This window comes from Lissotriton helveticus, chromosome 2_1, assembly GCF_964261635.1.
Source record: "Lissotriton helveticus chromosome 2_1, aLisHel1.1, whole genome shotgun sequence".
In the NCBI taxonomy this organism is placed as follows: Eukaryota; Metazoa; Chordata; class Amphibia; order Caudata; family Salamandridae; genus Lissotriton; species Lissotriton helveticus.
In genome coordinates, this window is record NC_136059.1 from 595,725,140 (window position 1) to 595,739,720 (window position 14,581).

Sequence of the window (14,581 nt, forward strand, 5' to 3'; positions counted from 1 at the left end):
AAAACCCCTCACACCCTGGGGATTCATTCCACACTATAGTACAGCTCACAGGCGACGGGGTCAGGAAGGTGTCTTCAGCAGGGTCGCACACCCACACAATGGCGTCAGGTGACTCCTTGAAAGTGGTCTACCTAAACGTGAAGGGGCTTAACAATCGATCAAGAGGAGGGCCATTCTCTCGTACTTAGAGCACACTGGGGTGGATATTTGTCTAATGCAGGACACTCACCTTCTCACAGGCGACTCCCACAGGCTTAAATCCAAGGCGTTCATGCGTCAATTTTTCTCCTCGATTGGGCGCAAGATAGCTGGGGTGGCGATTCTTATTTGCCACTGGTTTCGGAGGTCAATTGGTCCTAAACTATTCGAACTCAAGGGACATCTCCTGGTATACCATCTAGGACTGGGTGCCCAGACACTCACCTTAGGCTCCCTGTTTGCACCTAACGAGGGTCAGGAACATTTCCTTTGTGAAGCATTAGAGGAGGCCCTCACGTCACAAGACTGGTAAGTCTTAATAGGGGGTGACTTCAACCTAGAATTTAATAACAACATGGATCGCTTGGTCATCAGGGAGGGGCATTATCGGACCAGAGATTGCATTGGATGAGGGAGGTGGGTTTGATAGATCTATGGAGGGTATCCGATCCCCACACACGTGACTACACATTCTTCTCACATGTCCACAAATCCTTTGCTCAATTAGATTACTTTTTAGGATCCCATGAACTTCAGCAATTGCTCAGTTCCGTGGAGATGGAACCAAGATCCCTCGGTTACCAGTCTGCACTCTTACTCGAGATCCACAACCTCCAAAGGGGGGACACACGCCGGCGATGGAGGCTCCGGGAGACTGTTTTTGCAATGGCCAGAGGTAGTTAGGTAGATTAAGAAAACTATTAGTGACTATCTGGACCTTAATGATACCCCCGGCATATCCACATCCACTCTGTGGGATACTCTGAAGGCAGTCATCAGGGGGAGATTATAGCTCTCTTGGCAGCAGACAACCAACAACTCCATCACCGCACGTGACTCCCAGGATATGGCACTAGCTGGAGTTCGCACGGATGCAACTGGCGAACTGAGACTTAGATAGGGAGGAATATTCGCTGCTGCGCCTAAACACTCCTTCTATATATGAATGGTAACAAGTGTGGAAGGCTCTTGCTAGCAAGCTCTGGGCCCAGAGACAGTCTACTGGAGTGAACTCTCTCCTCTTTGGAGAAGGAGACCTGATAGAAGGTGGTGTTCAGATAGCGGCCCACTTCAAAGAATTTTATGAGACCCTGTTCTCGGAGCAGTCCCTCCCCTTGGCGGGCCACTCGCGCTACCTTCGTGCTGCGGCTACTATTGACAGATGCCCAGGTGGCCTCTCTCGATGACCCGATATGAATTGAAGATGTCATCTCTGCCATTTCCAGGCAGAAACCTCTGGAATCCCCGGGACCGGATGGCTTCTCATCTGGCTTTTATAAAGCCACCTGCTCCGAGCTTGCCCAAATCCTCACAAGGCTCTTCAATACTATCTCAAGTATGGTCACCCTTCGCCTTCAATGCAAGAAGCAACCAAAGTCGTCATCCCCAAGCCTGAGAAAGGCAGACGCTTCAGCGCAAATTACCACCCCATTTTGCTCCTGAATGTCGATGCGTAGTTGTTTACGGGAAACTTAGCAGCTTGCCTCAACCCTTTTACGCAGGGCTTGACAGACCGTGACAGTGCGCAGACAACACCAAAAGGCTCCTCCATCAATCATAGAGAGAAGGATCCAGCATGTTGCTCTCGGTCGATGTGGAGAAAGCCTTTGACCGGGTAAAGTGTCCCTTTCTGGAAGCAACACTGATGCAATTCGGGATTGGGGAAAGGTTTTGTTACTGGGTCCTCAGCAGCTACGGGATCCCAGTGGTCTCTGTGCGGGTGAATGGGCAGGGCTCCGAGTTTCCCAATACGCCAGGACACGCGACAGAGTTGCCCGCTCTCACCCCTCCTTTTCGCTCTATACATGGAGCCCTTCGCGCAGTGAGAGAGAGATCACCCCGGGATTAAGGGAATCCCATTTGACAGGGAGGAACATCAGATTACTTTATACACAGACAACGTAATGGTCATGCTGGATAACCCCGGCGAGAGCCTAACCCATTTTCTAGTGGAGCTGGAATAGTTCGGTGAAGCGTCTGGGTTCCGTATGATCCTCCGCAAGCCCCTCGATATCTTAGTCCCGACTCCTATAATCGAGACCTTGAAACAGACCTATACGATTTGCTGGGTGACTTAGTCCATCCCATATCTGGGAGTCCAACAGGGCCCAATACTAGAGAAAACTAACGTTCTTAACTACCGCGAGCTGACGAGACGGGTACGGACCAAGTTGGATCAATGGCGCCACTACCCGCTGCCCGTGCTGCCCCGCATCGCAGCCTTAAAGATGGCCACTCTGCCTAAAATATTCTTTCGATTCCAGGATTTGCCTCTGACCCCCTCAATCCCACCGCTGAAAGCTGCGCCCCACCACTTTGTTTGGGCGGGCAAGCAAACCAGGATGAGTAAAGAACGGAGTTGGCTCCCTTCAGCGGAGGGCGGATTTGGGGTGCCTTGCTTGCTTTAGTATTTTCAGGCCGCTCAGCTTCGCTACATAGTTGAGTGGTCCAGAGCAGAGTCATAGAAACACTGGCTGTTCATGGACAGGCTCTAGCAGGACCTCACTAGAGAAAGTCCCATTCCTCCAGAGAGCACCTCGGGTAACCAGCCACTATATTTCCCCAGTCACAAGCTCTCTCTTGCAGGTGTTGAACTCATGCTCCCGCAGGGGGAGGCTAACCACCTTTCCCTCCCCTCTGACATCGGTCATCGACAATCCCGCCTTCACGTCTGGAACTGGGTCATTTTTTCGAGTGTGGCACGGGCAGCCTGCAGAGCGGTGGAACATTTCTTTGACCTGGAGGGCCCCATCCTCTTCAACACTCTCAAGAAGGACTACTCCATCTCTGTGGCAGGACGGTTCCCATACCTCCAAATTAGACATTGGTTACTGTATCCATCAGTAAGAGTGCGAGAGGAGCAACCACTGACGCCATATGAAAAATAGCTCCTAGGTAAACACTCAAATGCCTCATCTCCGAACTGTAGGTCCTTCTACGACCCGCACAGACCAAAGACAAATCCCCTGCCCAGAGGCGCTGGGAAGCAGAATTAGGACGCCAACTCTCCCAGAAGGAGTGGCATGACATCTTTCACAGAGCAAGACACACTGCCTATAACACATGTAGCATCGAAACAGCTATAAAAATCGACTCATGCTGGTATTTAAGCCCCATGAGGCTCCATTGTGGGAACCCGGCCCGTAATGATAACGGCTGTCATCTATGTGGGGCGAAGGGCACGCTCACTCACATACTCTGGGACTCCCCAAGGTTAACCTTGTCTGGAACTCCGTCCTCAATGACATTTACACCCACTTCTCCACTCAGCTCCCTAGATTTTTAATGTATACTCTGCTGGGCCTCCCTAACAATCTCACTTATCCTCTCACATCACCGAGGGAGCGACAGATTGGTATAGCGTTGGGGGCAGCTCACCAAACCATCATATCGCTTTGGGGGTCCATAACCGCAACGACACACCTTGGATGGCTCCATAGCCTCTGGGGCATTCTAGGAATTGAGAAACTCACAGCCCAGGGTGCCACATTCAGAGCTATCTAGCGATTCTTTACAGCCCTACTATCCTAGGAATTATTCAGAGAGCTGAACTGCCTTCGCTATTTGCGATTATTCAAACTCTCTGACCCAGCCTCGGACGAGGAAGCGGAGGGTACTTAATGAGTGACTCAGAAACGGGACCCTCGGCATTGTATGTTTACATAGCTATTGGTATTTGGGAAGGGAGTGGGAAGTTTACTGGGGGGGTGGGAGGGGTGGAAGTTTTCTGTTCCTTTTTTTTTATTGAAAAGTTACGCTCTATATTGGTGCCACAGAGGGGGGTTACCTCCAGCATCAAAGCAATCGCTTAATGTCTTGAGCTGAAGTTGTGACAGTAAAACAGATTTAAATCTAAAAGAAGAAAGTTTCACTGTCATACGTCACTCCAGTGGGTGTTTCTTCCAGCCCGATGAAGTCTGGGAACTCTAGACAGTAGCTTGGAGGAGGAGTGAAGGCTTCTAGAAGGAACATTGTCATGAATCCTCTCCCTCAAATAACCAGCTCTGAATCATGCAAAGCTTTGTGGACCAGGACCAGGGATTTAAAAAGAATCCTTTTTTTTAAACAGGAGCCAGTGCAGAATTTTCAAATGAGAGGACTTGTGTGTTCTAGGGGGAAGTTTGAGGAGGATACGGGCTGCGGCATTTTGCACCATCTGAAGTCTGCCAGGAAGGTACTCCGGGAGACCCAAATATAATACATTCCCATAGTCCAACCTTGAGGTTATTAAAGCTTGGATCACCGTTCTCTTGGTGTTGTCAGACAGTAGGGGAAGGAATTGTTTCAGGGAACTCAGCCCGAAATTGTTTTTTTTGTGTTATATAGCGCAAACTAGACTCGAAGATATCGGGTATCAGAGCGATTTACATAGCACCAGTTTTGTTACATGAGAACACATTAATTTGTGTTAGGCAAGGGGAGATAAGTGATTTTCCTAGATTCCCAGGATGTTGAGCGTTGTTGCTAAGACTTGAACCCGTTTTCCCAGCGTCTACCTCGACTGCTCTAGCCGTAAGGCTACATCCTCTCCCCATGTTGGGGGCCAGGAAAGGGGGCTTCCTTCGGGCAAAAGGTCCTCCATAAATCTGGCGATGATGGACCAAATAACACAATCTCAGTTTTATCTGGACTGCATTTTAATTGGTAGACCGACAACTAATGGAACACATTAGAATGGCAGTGTTTTATGACTTCCCCAGTAAGCTCCTCTCCCTTCCCACAGGAGACGAGAAGCACGGTATCGTCAGCATATGAGATTACCGTAACTCCTAGAGTCTCTGCTAGCACGCCTAAGGGTGTTAGATAACATTAAACAGAGTAGGGTTGAGTGCCAAGCCCTGAGGCACACCAAGCATGTGTTCCCGGATAGAGACTTATTGGAGTCCTTTGCATTTGTGCTGTGAAATGTGAACTTCGTGGTCTCTGAGGGGAGAGGACTAGCACACCCACTTAATTAGTGATGTTTGGTTCATTTCAATGGAGGTATATGTGCTACAACACATAAAATGGCCAAAGGCGCAAAAACTGTAACACTGTTTGCTGCTATTTTTATTTTACAAGTGCTGTGGATTCCCTGCCTCACAATGGAGTATCACTCAAGCCTGTACATCTATCAAAGATCCAGTGCTGGAAAAATGTAATTATCCTTTGTCATGAAGGGAAAGGATAGTGTCATTCCGGCACAAGTATAACTGAAAGGCGGACTTCCAGAAAGAAAAAAATTCTGTCCAATGTGTTACAAGAACTCATTAGGCTTACTCCTATTATCAGATTTACAAAAGTGACTAATGTGGTAGCTGTATAATCATGCATTCACTCAAGCACCTAACCACAGGAAAAATAAAAACCCTGACTTAACTACTACTTAACGCAACTTTCATAACAGGATTATTACTTTTAAAAAAAGGGAAATGCTGTCTTCCCAAGACATTACCTCAGGTTTTTCTAGTTCATCCATCTCTTCTTCAACCACTGGTCCTTTTTTAGTGGTACTGCCAAGGTTTAGCTTTGGTTTCTGGATTCTGCCCCTTCGTAGTACAGGGATTATGTCCACAGTCTTACATTTTTCAGTAGTGCTGGACGTCTCTATGGAGCTGGTTAGAAACACACAGGTCATCTATGAATTACGTATGAGTCTAAGGTCTCAATACAGGTCTAAAACTGAAACCAGTGATAAAATTGAATTAATTTATAAATAACACATTTTACCATGTTCCCTTAATTAGATTATCAATTATTGGAACCCTATGATGCAGAGACTTCAAGCAGTATCAAACTATTTGACATAAAACCAAACTGCATGTTGGAATTTGTGAAACATAAGTAGAGCAACACGCATACAGACATTCATTCGCACATAAAGAAACACAAAGCAACACAACTACATTCATACACACAAACTGGACAACAAACTTGCAAATGCCAAAACACAGACCATAAAGCTCCAAGGTCACCACATGCCCAAATCTATAAGAACCTGTACATACAGGTCCCAGATATGCCGTCACAAACAGATGGACAAAATATGAAGAACAGAACACAAGCAAGCTCTTACATAGATGAACATAGCTATGGAGAACAGTAATAGGGCTGGACATATGAATGAATAGCTGGATAAAAGCTTCTTGTACATGACATTTGTAGCCAATTTACAGAGAAAATACAATGTGTGCAGGAGGAAAGAGTGGGCCAACAGCACCCCTATTTTTTTGAATACCTTAACAGTAATGATGTTAATTTGAGGTTCACAACCCAATATGATAAAGAGAGGATTTATTTTCTCGATGTTGAGTTATATATAAAAGGAAATAAGTTGTGTTCCAAGATGTATAGGAAGGAGACTAGTTGTAACTCACTATTACACGCTAAGAGTTGCCACCCCAATTCTCAGATAAAATCCATCCCGTATGGAGAGATGGTCAGAGCTAGGAGGAACTGTTCGGAGGACGATGAATTTAAGGATACAGTACAGGATATGTCTTCCAGATTTCATGCTAGGGGTTACCAACGGGCTGTTATTGAGAAGGCAAAAATACGTGTCCATAAACTTGAACGATATCAAACATTAAAAGATAAGGAAATTACAGAGAAGAAAGAACGAGAGGTACGCCTAGTGACTAATTACAATACAGAGTCCAATAAATTGTACTCTATTCTAAATCGACACTGGCACCTGTTATCTTCTGATAAGGATTTATTAGAACACATTGGACAGAGACCGGCGGTGACCTTCAGGAAAGGGAGAACCTTGGCGAGTGACTTAAGCCCAAGTTATCCAATTAGAAATAGAGAAATTTGGCCCAGGAGTGTGACTAAGGGATTTTACAAATGTGGGCGTTGTAATTGCTGCAGATGGGCCTGTAAAAAGATTGTGAGTTTCAGCTACAATAATTCAGTAATGTATGAAATAGATACTTTCATGAACTGTGAAACCTCCTTTGTGGTGTATGTTATAGCCTGTTCATGTGGACAGATTTACGTGGGCAGCACGATAAGAAGACTAAGAGACAGAATGATGGAGCATATCAGGGCTTGGAAAAATGGGGACACTAGATACCCAATAGCTGCTCATTATGTCCAGAACATTGATAATCAGGAAAATCACCAATTTTGTTATCATGCAATAGAGCATGTACTTCAGGATCCCAGGGGAGGTAACAGAACTCTGAAACTCAGACGTAGGGAGGTACTGTGGATAATGAAACTGAAATCGGTCCAGTATGGGCTTAATATTGATAATGAATACCAGTACTTCTTGGGCAATGAGTAGAAATTGGGCTGATCTTTGACCTATGTGTTGTTTCTTTTGCAACTTTCTGTAAATATATTAATGACTGCTGTCGACACCTAGCAGATTTCTGGAACTAGACTGTACAGGGACGCACAGTCCCTAGGATTTAACTTTGCTTCCCTTCTAAATATTATATGTAAGATGATGAAATGTGATTGAGTAGTTAAGATGATATTGCACCCTCGGTTGCCTTACGTTTGGATAACTGGCTAACATTTACCCTTCATTAACTCTACTCACCCTCTACCATGGCACAATATGGATACTTAATATGGTTTTATTTTTGTGATCTGGCTACTTAGGTATGTATAGATATATGAATGGATTAGTACATTATCCCGGAGTTTACGGTTGATAAGCATAGGGTCTGAATTAGATCTATGAATTACTCTGGAAATCCGATCGTAATCGGATAATTGAATGGATCGCCAACGTGTATGGATATTATATGCATCATTACACTATGATGCCTGTTAACGTATCAGTGATATTAGTTTAGACCAGAAATATATATGGAGTAACGTGTGTTTACTCTTAATAATGTTACGAACATACTGAAAGATGGCGCTTACATACTATCGCATCTTAGCCCATTCCAAGATGGCGCCCATGTGTAATGCCGAGATTTCGTACTTTAGTTTAGTTAGCGTACTTAAAATACTATATAGTACGATTATAGGTAATTGTATGATTCTGGAGTATTGATATTCATTTGGCTTGAGTGCATATTTAATTTCTTGCTTGGGATTTTAGAACTAATAGTAACATGTTACAAGATGGCGCGCGCTGAAACAGCATATTCAAGGACACTCTAAGATGGCGCCCAAGTTAGACGCCAATACTTGGATGTGAACGTTTGACTTAGAAGGAAATGCTTATAAGCAGAACACAGGTATATTTCGAGTCGAGTTGGCGGTAGTTTTATGGAAACACTAAATTCTGAAACGGTATTGATATTTATATCCGTTTCCTTTTACATATATTTCAGGCAGTCGAGATATTTGAAGATAACGACGTTTGGTGAGTGTGGGCAAAATTTATCTACTCTATGTAACTAGAGACTTGATACGGGTTATCTTACTTTAGTCATTATTTTGATACAGATAACCGTATATTGACCAAGAGAAGACGACCCTGTGCATAATATATAATTTATAGTTACCGTTGGTGAGTATATGTAATTCTATCTTAATTATGGGAGGAGAGAATGGATTAGCGCATTAATATTTGGTGTTTTGACACTTACTGATCTCCCTCACTTGTATAGAAGTGAATGTGATATTGATAGTGGGGATGACTCAGGGCAACATTGTACATAAAAAGGGTTATGTGAAATAAGTTTATCTAAACTTGGTATATTGTTTACAGGAATATACATTGACACAGATGTTTGTACTCACAGGATGGTTTAATAATTTCATTTATGGCATATGGACCGTGAATTGAGGTGTGACATGTGCTATTTCTATTGTTTAGGATACTTTGGATGTTTGGAGTCTAAATGATAATATATTAGAACACACCAGATGATTTTTACTGGGTGAGTTTTGTAGGATACGCGTTAGGTTTAATTCTATCCAGCAATATATACTTGGTTTGCAACATAATTAATTTTGATTTTGGTAGATAATTATAGGTGTTTGGAGAGACAGACACTGTTGACATATTGCTGGATGAGTTACGAGGAGAATTTTGAAGGTAAACCCGATTGATTCATAACATAGGGGGTGATCGCTTAATTTTAGCTGGCATATTATTTCTGTTTGGATTCACTAGTGGGTCAAACAGGTGCCTTTTGGATAGAAGTGACAGGATATAAGGTATATATTATATGTTACGCCTCTGTTGTTACAGATTGATTGACTTGTTCGTGTTATGAGGACTATAATATAAAAGAGAGATTACGGAAAGATACAGAGGTGATTATTTACCCCCACCTTGCTTATATATCTTGGTAGTAGGGTTTTTTCTCTTTCGTTTTACACTGGGTGCTTATTAAGACTGGAATGGCTTTCTGTTATTTCATTTTTCTCACTTCAAACTCTTCACTCTGCAGGCCTTTTATCTTAATGGTTGGCGATTGGTACTATTTCACATCTAATTTTAGTTACATGAAAATATATTTTTTACTGATAGTAGGAAATGTTTTGTTTGATTACAGCCCTGAAGAAGTCGAGGTACAATATATACACGACGAAACACGTGTTGGCTGGTGTAATCAACTTGTGAAATAAATTATAAGGACTTCTTATACAGAAAGTGGACTTTTGTTTGCATTGACTTTGGAGATTATATTAATTTGAACCGACTCCTGAGGATTGGAGTTACTTGCCATATACACGTTGGAATTACTTGATTGAACTGTGGGTGTGCTCAGAGGATATTGTTTTCAGTATTGCTTCACATGAAGCCAGTTGATGTTGGATACGCATCATTCCTCTTGAAGCACCTTAGTGATTACTACAAATAATTATATTTTGTACCCTGATGTTAAGGTAGTGCGCCCATAATAGGTTGGTATCCACTTCTTAATTGAGCACCCCTATAATCCTTGGTCTCTTCCGGGGCAATGCAGTACTTCAATCTCCATGTCTTTAGAAAGCTGGCTCTGTACATATTATACCAAAGTAAGGTATATTGTGTACAGAGTCCAGGGAGACCCCAGAGGTTTAACAAAGGCTAAATTAGGTAAGTACTAACAGCTCTCTTTGTGGTAGTGTGTGCGAGCAGTTAGACTTATCCAGGGGGTGTGCTAAGCATGTATTGTATTCACTCAATCAAAGACTGATACACACACTCAGAGACAGAATCCAGACCAATTAGGTGAGTATATAAAAAGGTATACTTATGTTTTATTTTAGAACCTAGCAGGACTTGGCACAGGTAAGTAAAATCTATTTTCAAATTGCAAGATTGTTAAAAGGTATGCAGTTGTGCTTGAAATTGCAATAGTTACAGGTTTGTAATTGCGGTGGAAACAGTTCAAATTACATTGTAATTACTTTTTGTTACTTTTGGATTTCTTTGAGTACTAAGGTGGTATGCATAGATACCATACCTTAGTATCTCTAAATAGAAGGTAAGTACGACTTTTTATACTTTGCAATAGAAGTACTATTCTCTTCATACAACACAGTTCTACACGAAATTGTTTAAGCCCAAAATCTCTTTACATGGGTTACAATGGGGAAAAAGTGTTAGAAGTTTAACAGATAAGTACACGACCTAAAAGGGTGAGTATTTTTTTTTAACAAACTTTATTACCATTATCGTCATATACAATCAAACATTGTTTTCATATATGACATTGGTTGGCACATTATGAAAGATAGGCGGAATTAGTGGGTGATGACAGAAGAGAACATATCATAACAAAAATGTCCAATTATACAATGTTGTTGTGCCTAAATAAAACAGAAAATCTTTGCCCCTGAGTGTCCTGCAGGGCTTAGATGATTGTCTATATAATGCATACCATCTAGTAACTATATACCTCCCTCCCACCCACCCCAACTTTTACCCGGACTGGTAGTCCCTACAAAGGTATAGCATATGAGTGTTGTTTAGGGTCCCATACTGTGTTTTGATATGTGGTGTGTGGACATTGTGAAAGGGTTGCTCATGCTCTGGCACGTGTCCCACGGCTGTCCATGGGCCCAGGGGCCAGGAGTCAGGGTTGCAGTGGCTAGGACAAGCATATAGGCCACGTGAGTTAATCGTCCTCCTCTGCGTTTGTGTACTGTCTCTCTGGTCCCCTCCAGAAACGGAGTGGCCAGGCAGGCAGGGTTTGGGGGGGGGGGGGGGGGATGGGGGGGAAGAGGGGGAGGGATGGGTACACAGGCACAAGTGGTTACGCGTGTCCCATTCCAGCGCTATTGGTTTCTTTTGCAGGCCTCTATATTCTTCCCTACTGAGTGCATTGCGCTTTCAGCTGTTGCCCATTTAAGACAGTCAGAGGGGAGGCAGATTTCTATTAAGAGGCTGAGTTTCTGTGGGTTAGGACCAGGGCTCATGCCTCTGTACCTTCACCTTAGGGCTAGTGCACGCTGCTAGATAGGTGACTTACCTAGGCCTCAGACAGTGGATTGCAGGTATGGCACACAGGGATGTGTGCAATGTCAGCTCGTCACTTTTCTCTGCACCAAAACATGCAGCCTGTGGGGGGAAAGGGTGGCAGTGGTGGCGTGTGTGCGTGAAGTTACAGCACCTCCAAGGGTGGCACAATAGGTGCTGCAGGGCTTCCATGGTCACAGTGCCCTTGGTACCCCTGGTACCTTTTAGAAGGGGCTTGCCTGTGGCCAGGAATGTACCAATTGTAGATACAAAGGTACAGTCTTGGGAAAGAACACAGGCCCTGGGAACCTGATTGGCAGGGACCCAAGGCACATCAAATCAGGCTGCAACTGTTGTCGGCCAAAAAGTGTGGGGGGTAACCATGCAAAAAGGGGCACTCTCCTACAAGGTCCATCAGAGACAACAGCATATACGACTATAGGGGTACTGGCATGAATAAATGTCAAAAAGGAAGTGACAGTGTGTGTTGCATCCTCATAGTTATTGTAGATGTTGCCTGGCCCAATCAACTCTTACTCACTTGAGACTTCTTCTAATACCTTGACGATTGGTGGTAAATTGGAGATTGTATGCATCTGGAGACGAGCTCCCTAATCAGTGATCGATGCGTCTGCTGTTAGAACTATCTGTGAACTTTGTCTATGAAGGGCCGCCCTTTTGAAAGGTTTTTTGTATTCCACCACTGCAGAGAGCGATGGGTGCGGCCGTCCACCAACACTAGATCTGATAAGAGACCCTGAGCCTGGTTCCACTGACGTGCTAAGTACTCCTGAAGGCGACACATTTGGAGTCTTGCGTAAGTGACTATTAGAATGCAAGCTGCCATCATCCCTAGCAACTGCATGAACACTCGAGCTGGCAATGAGTTTTGAGGCTGAAACTGACAGAGTAGAGTCTGCATATTGCGTATTCTGGCTGGATTGGAGTAGGCTAAAGCCTTGTTTGTATCTATTGTGGCTCCCAGATATGCCTGTGTGTTGGATGGATGTAGCTGGGATTTGGACAGATTTACTGCGAATCCAAGATCGTTGAGCAATTGCACTGTTTTGTGAGTGTGACTTAGGCAGCTTTTTTGCAAGCTAGCTTTTATGAGCCAGTCCTCCAAAAATGGGAAGACGTAAATGAATTGTCTTCGAAGATGAGCTGCGACTACTGCCTGGCACTTGGCGAAAACCCTGGGTGCGGTAGTTACTCCGAATGGGAGCACCTTGAACTGATAGTGCTGGCCTGCTACTATGAATCGGAGGTATTTGCAGTGAGCAGGGCATATTGGAATATGGAAATAGGTGTCCTTTAAGTCCAGAGTGGAAAGAAGGTCGCCTTGTTGAAGGAGCGGTAGCACTTGCTGGAGTGTGACCAGGTGAAAGTGGTCCGACTGAATGTATAGATTTAGTTTTCTGAGATCTAGTATAGGTCTGAGAGAGCTGTCCTTTTTGGGAATCAAGAAATATAGGGAGTATATGCCAGTCCCTTGATGTTTTATTAGGCTTGGCTCTATTGCTCCTTTCTGAACAGAGAGAGAACTTCTTTTTTTAGAATGGTAAGATGTTCCTGTGACATTGCGTGTGATCTTGGAGAAACATTTGGGGGGTGTCTGTAAGTTCCAGGTAGTAACCATATTGGATATTTTGTAAAACCCATTAGTCTGAGGTGAATGTGTTCCAGACCGGGAGAAATTAAGAGAGATGTCCCCCTACAGGAGTGGAATGATTGGGGGTATCAGAAGAAAGTCACTGTTTGTTAATTGTAGGGAAAGTGCGTGTGGAGTTCCCTCTGCATCTTCCCTTACCATTCTTTCCTCTAAAACCTCCTCTAAAATAGCCTCTTGATGACGGCGATTGGTTGTTGTCCTTGTAAGAGGAGGAGAGGTTTTCTGTGGTAATATTTTTGGAGCCACCCCTGATAAAAGAGCGCCGAAAGGAACCCCTACTCACAGGTAACTGTAAAGCCCCCTTGGACTTTGCGACCTCGGTGTACTTATTCATTTTGTCCAGTGAGGTGTCCACTGCTTCACCAAAGAGGTTGATTGAGAATGGAGGCCTGTACCTCAGGTTTGAAATCTGAAATTCTCAACCATGCGTGTCTACGTAGCAGTAAGCTGGCATTTACTCCGCGCGCTACTGTGTCTGCTGCATCTAGTGCACACTTGATGGTGATAAGTTTGCCCTTCTGGACAAGATCATTTGCCTTAGATTTGTGCTCATCAGGTAGAAACTGCATACGTTTTTCTAACTCATCATAATGAGCCATATCGTATCTGGCTAGCAAAGACTGAGTATTAGCAATGCGCCAGTGATTAGCTGCCGGCAAGGCTACCCTTTTGCCAGAGGCATCAATTAACTTGGACTCCTTATCAGGAGGGGGGCCTCACCTGTAGTCTGTGAGTTAGCTCACTTGCGAGCATTAGAAACCAGAAGAGAGTCTAAGGGCAGCTGACCGTTGATGTATGCAGGATCAGTAGGTGCTGGCTTATATTTCTTCTCAACCCTGGGTGTAATGATTCTTGCCCTTACAGGATCTTTAAGAACCTCATCTGCATGCTTAAGCATCCCCTTAACCCCTTCGCTTCTAGGTACTCCTTCCCCCCGTGCCAAGCCTTTTTGTGGCTATTTGGGGTAGTTCATACTTAGGCCCCTCACCACATAAGGTATCAACTCCAAATTTGCATCCTTTTCTTTCAATATCATGGGGATTCTAAAGGTATCCAGGTTTGTGAATTCCCTGGGAGGAGATACAGAAATTAGCTTAAATACAGCAAAAAGATTTTTTGGGGGAAAAAGTGCAGCAAATGAAAGCGTCTGTTTTTTCCCCTGGTAATGGTATCAACAAAGGGTTTGTGGGACTGAAATAACCATTTTCCCAGCTGTCAGGGACTGACAGACTTTTGTCAGAAAAACTAACAATGTTTACAAAGTTTTGGTATTTTACTGGGACATAACCTATATTTGCTATTTTTTGTGCTTTAACCCTTCTACCAGTTAATGGTAGAAATGGGTATGAAAGCAATAATGGATCCTG

At 43.9% G+C, this 14,581-nt stretch overlaps 1 protein-coding gene across 3 annotated transcripts in view; it reads right to left on the minus strand.

The window, feature by feature from the left end:
* BDP1 (BDP1 general transcription factor IIIB subunit) overlaps nt 1-14,581 on the minus strand; it is a 1,449,812-nt gene that overhangs the window by 1,022,059 nt on the left and 413,172 nt on the right. For all 3 annotated transcript variants that reach the window (XM_078675286.1, XM_078675285.1, XM_078675287.1), the window contains one exon: nt 5,633-5,792. In XM_078675286.1, the coding sequence (XP_078531412.1) occupies nt 5,633-5,792 (160 nt within the window). The remainder of the gene's footprint in view (nt 1-5,632; nt 5,793-14,581) is intronic.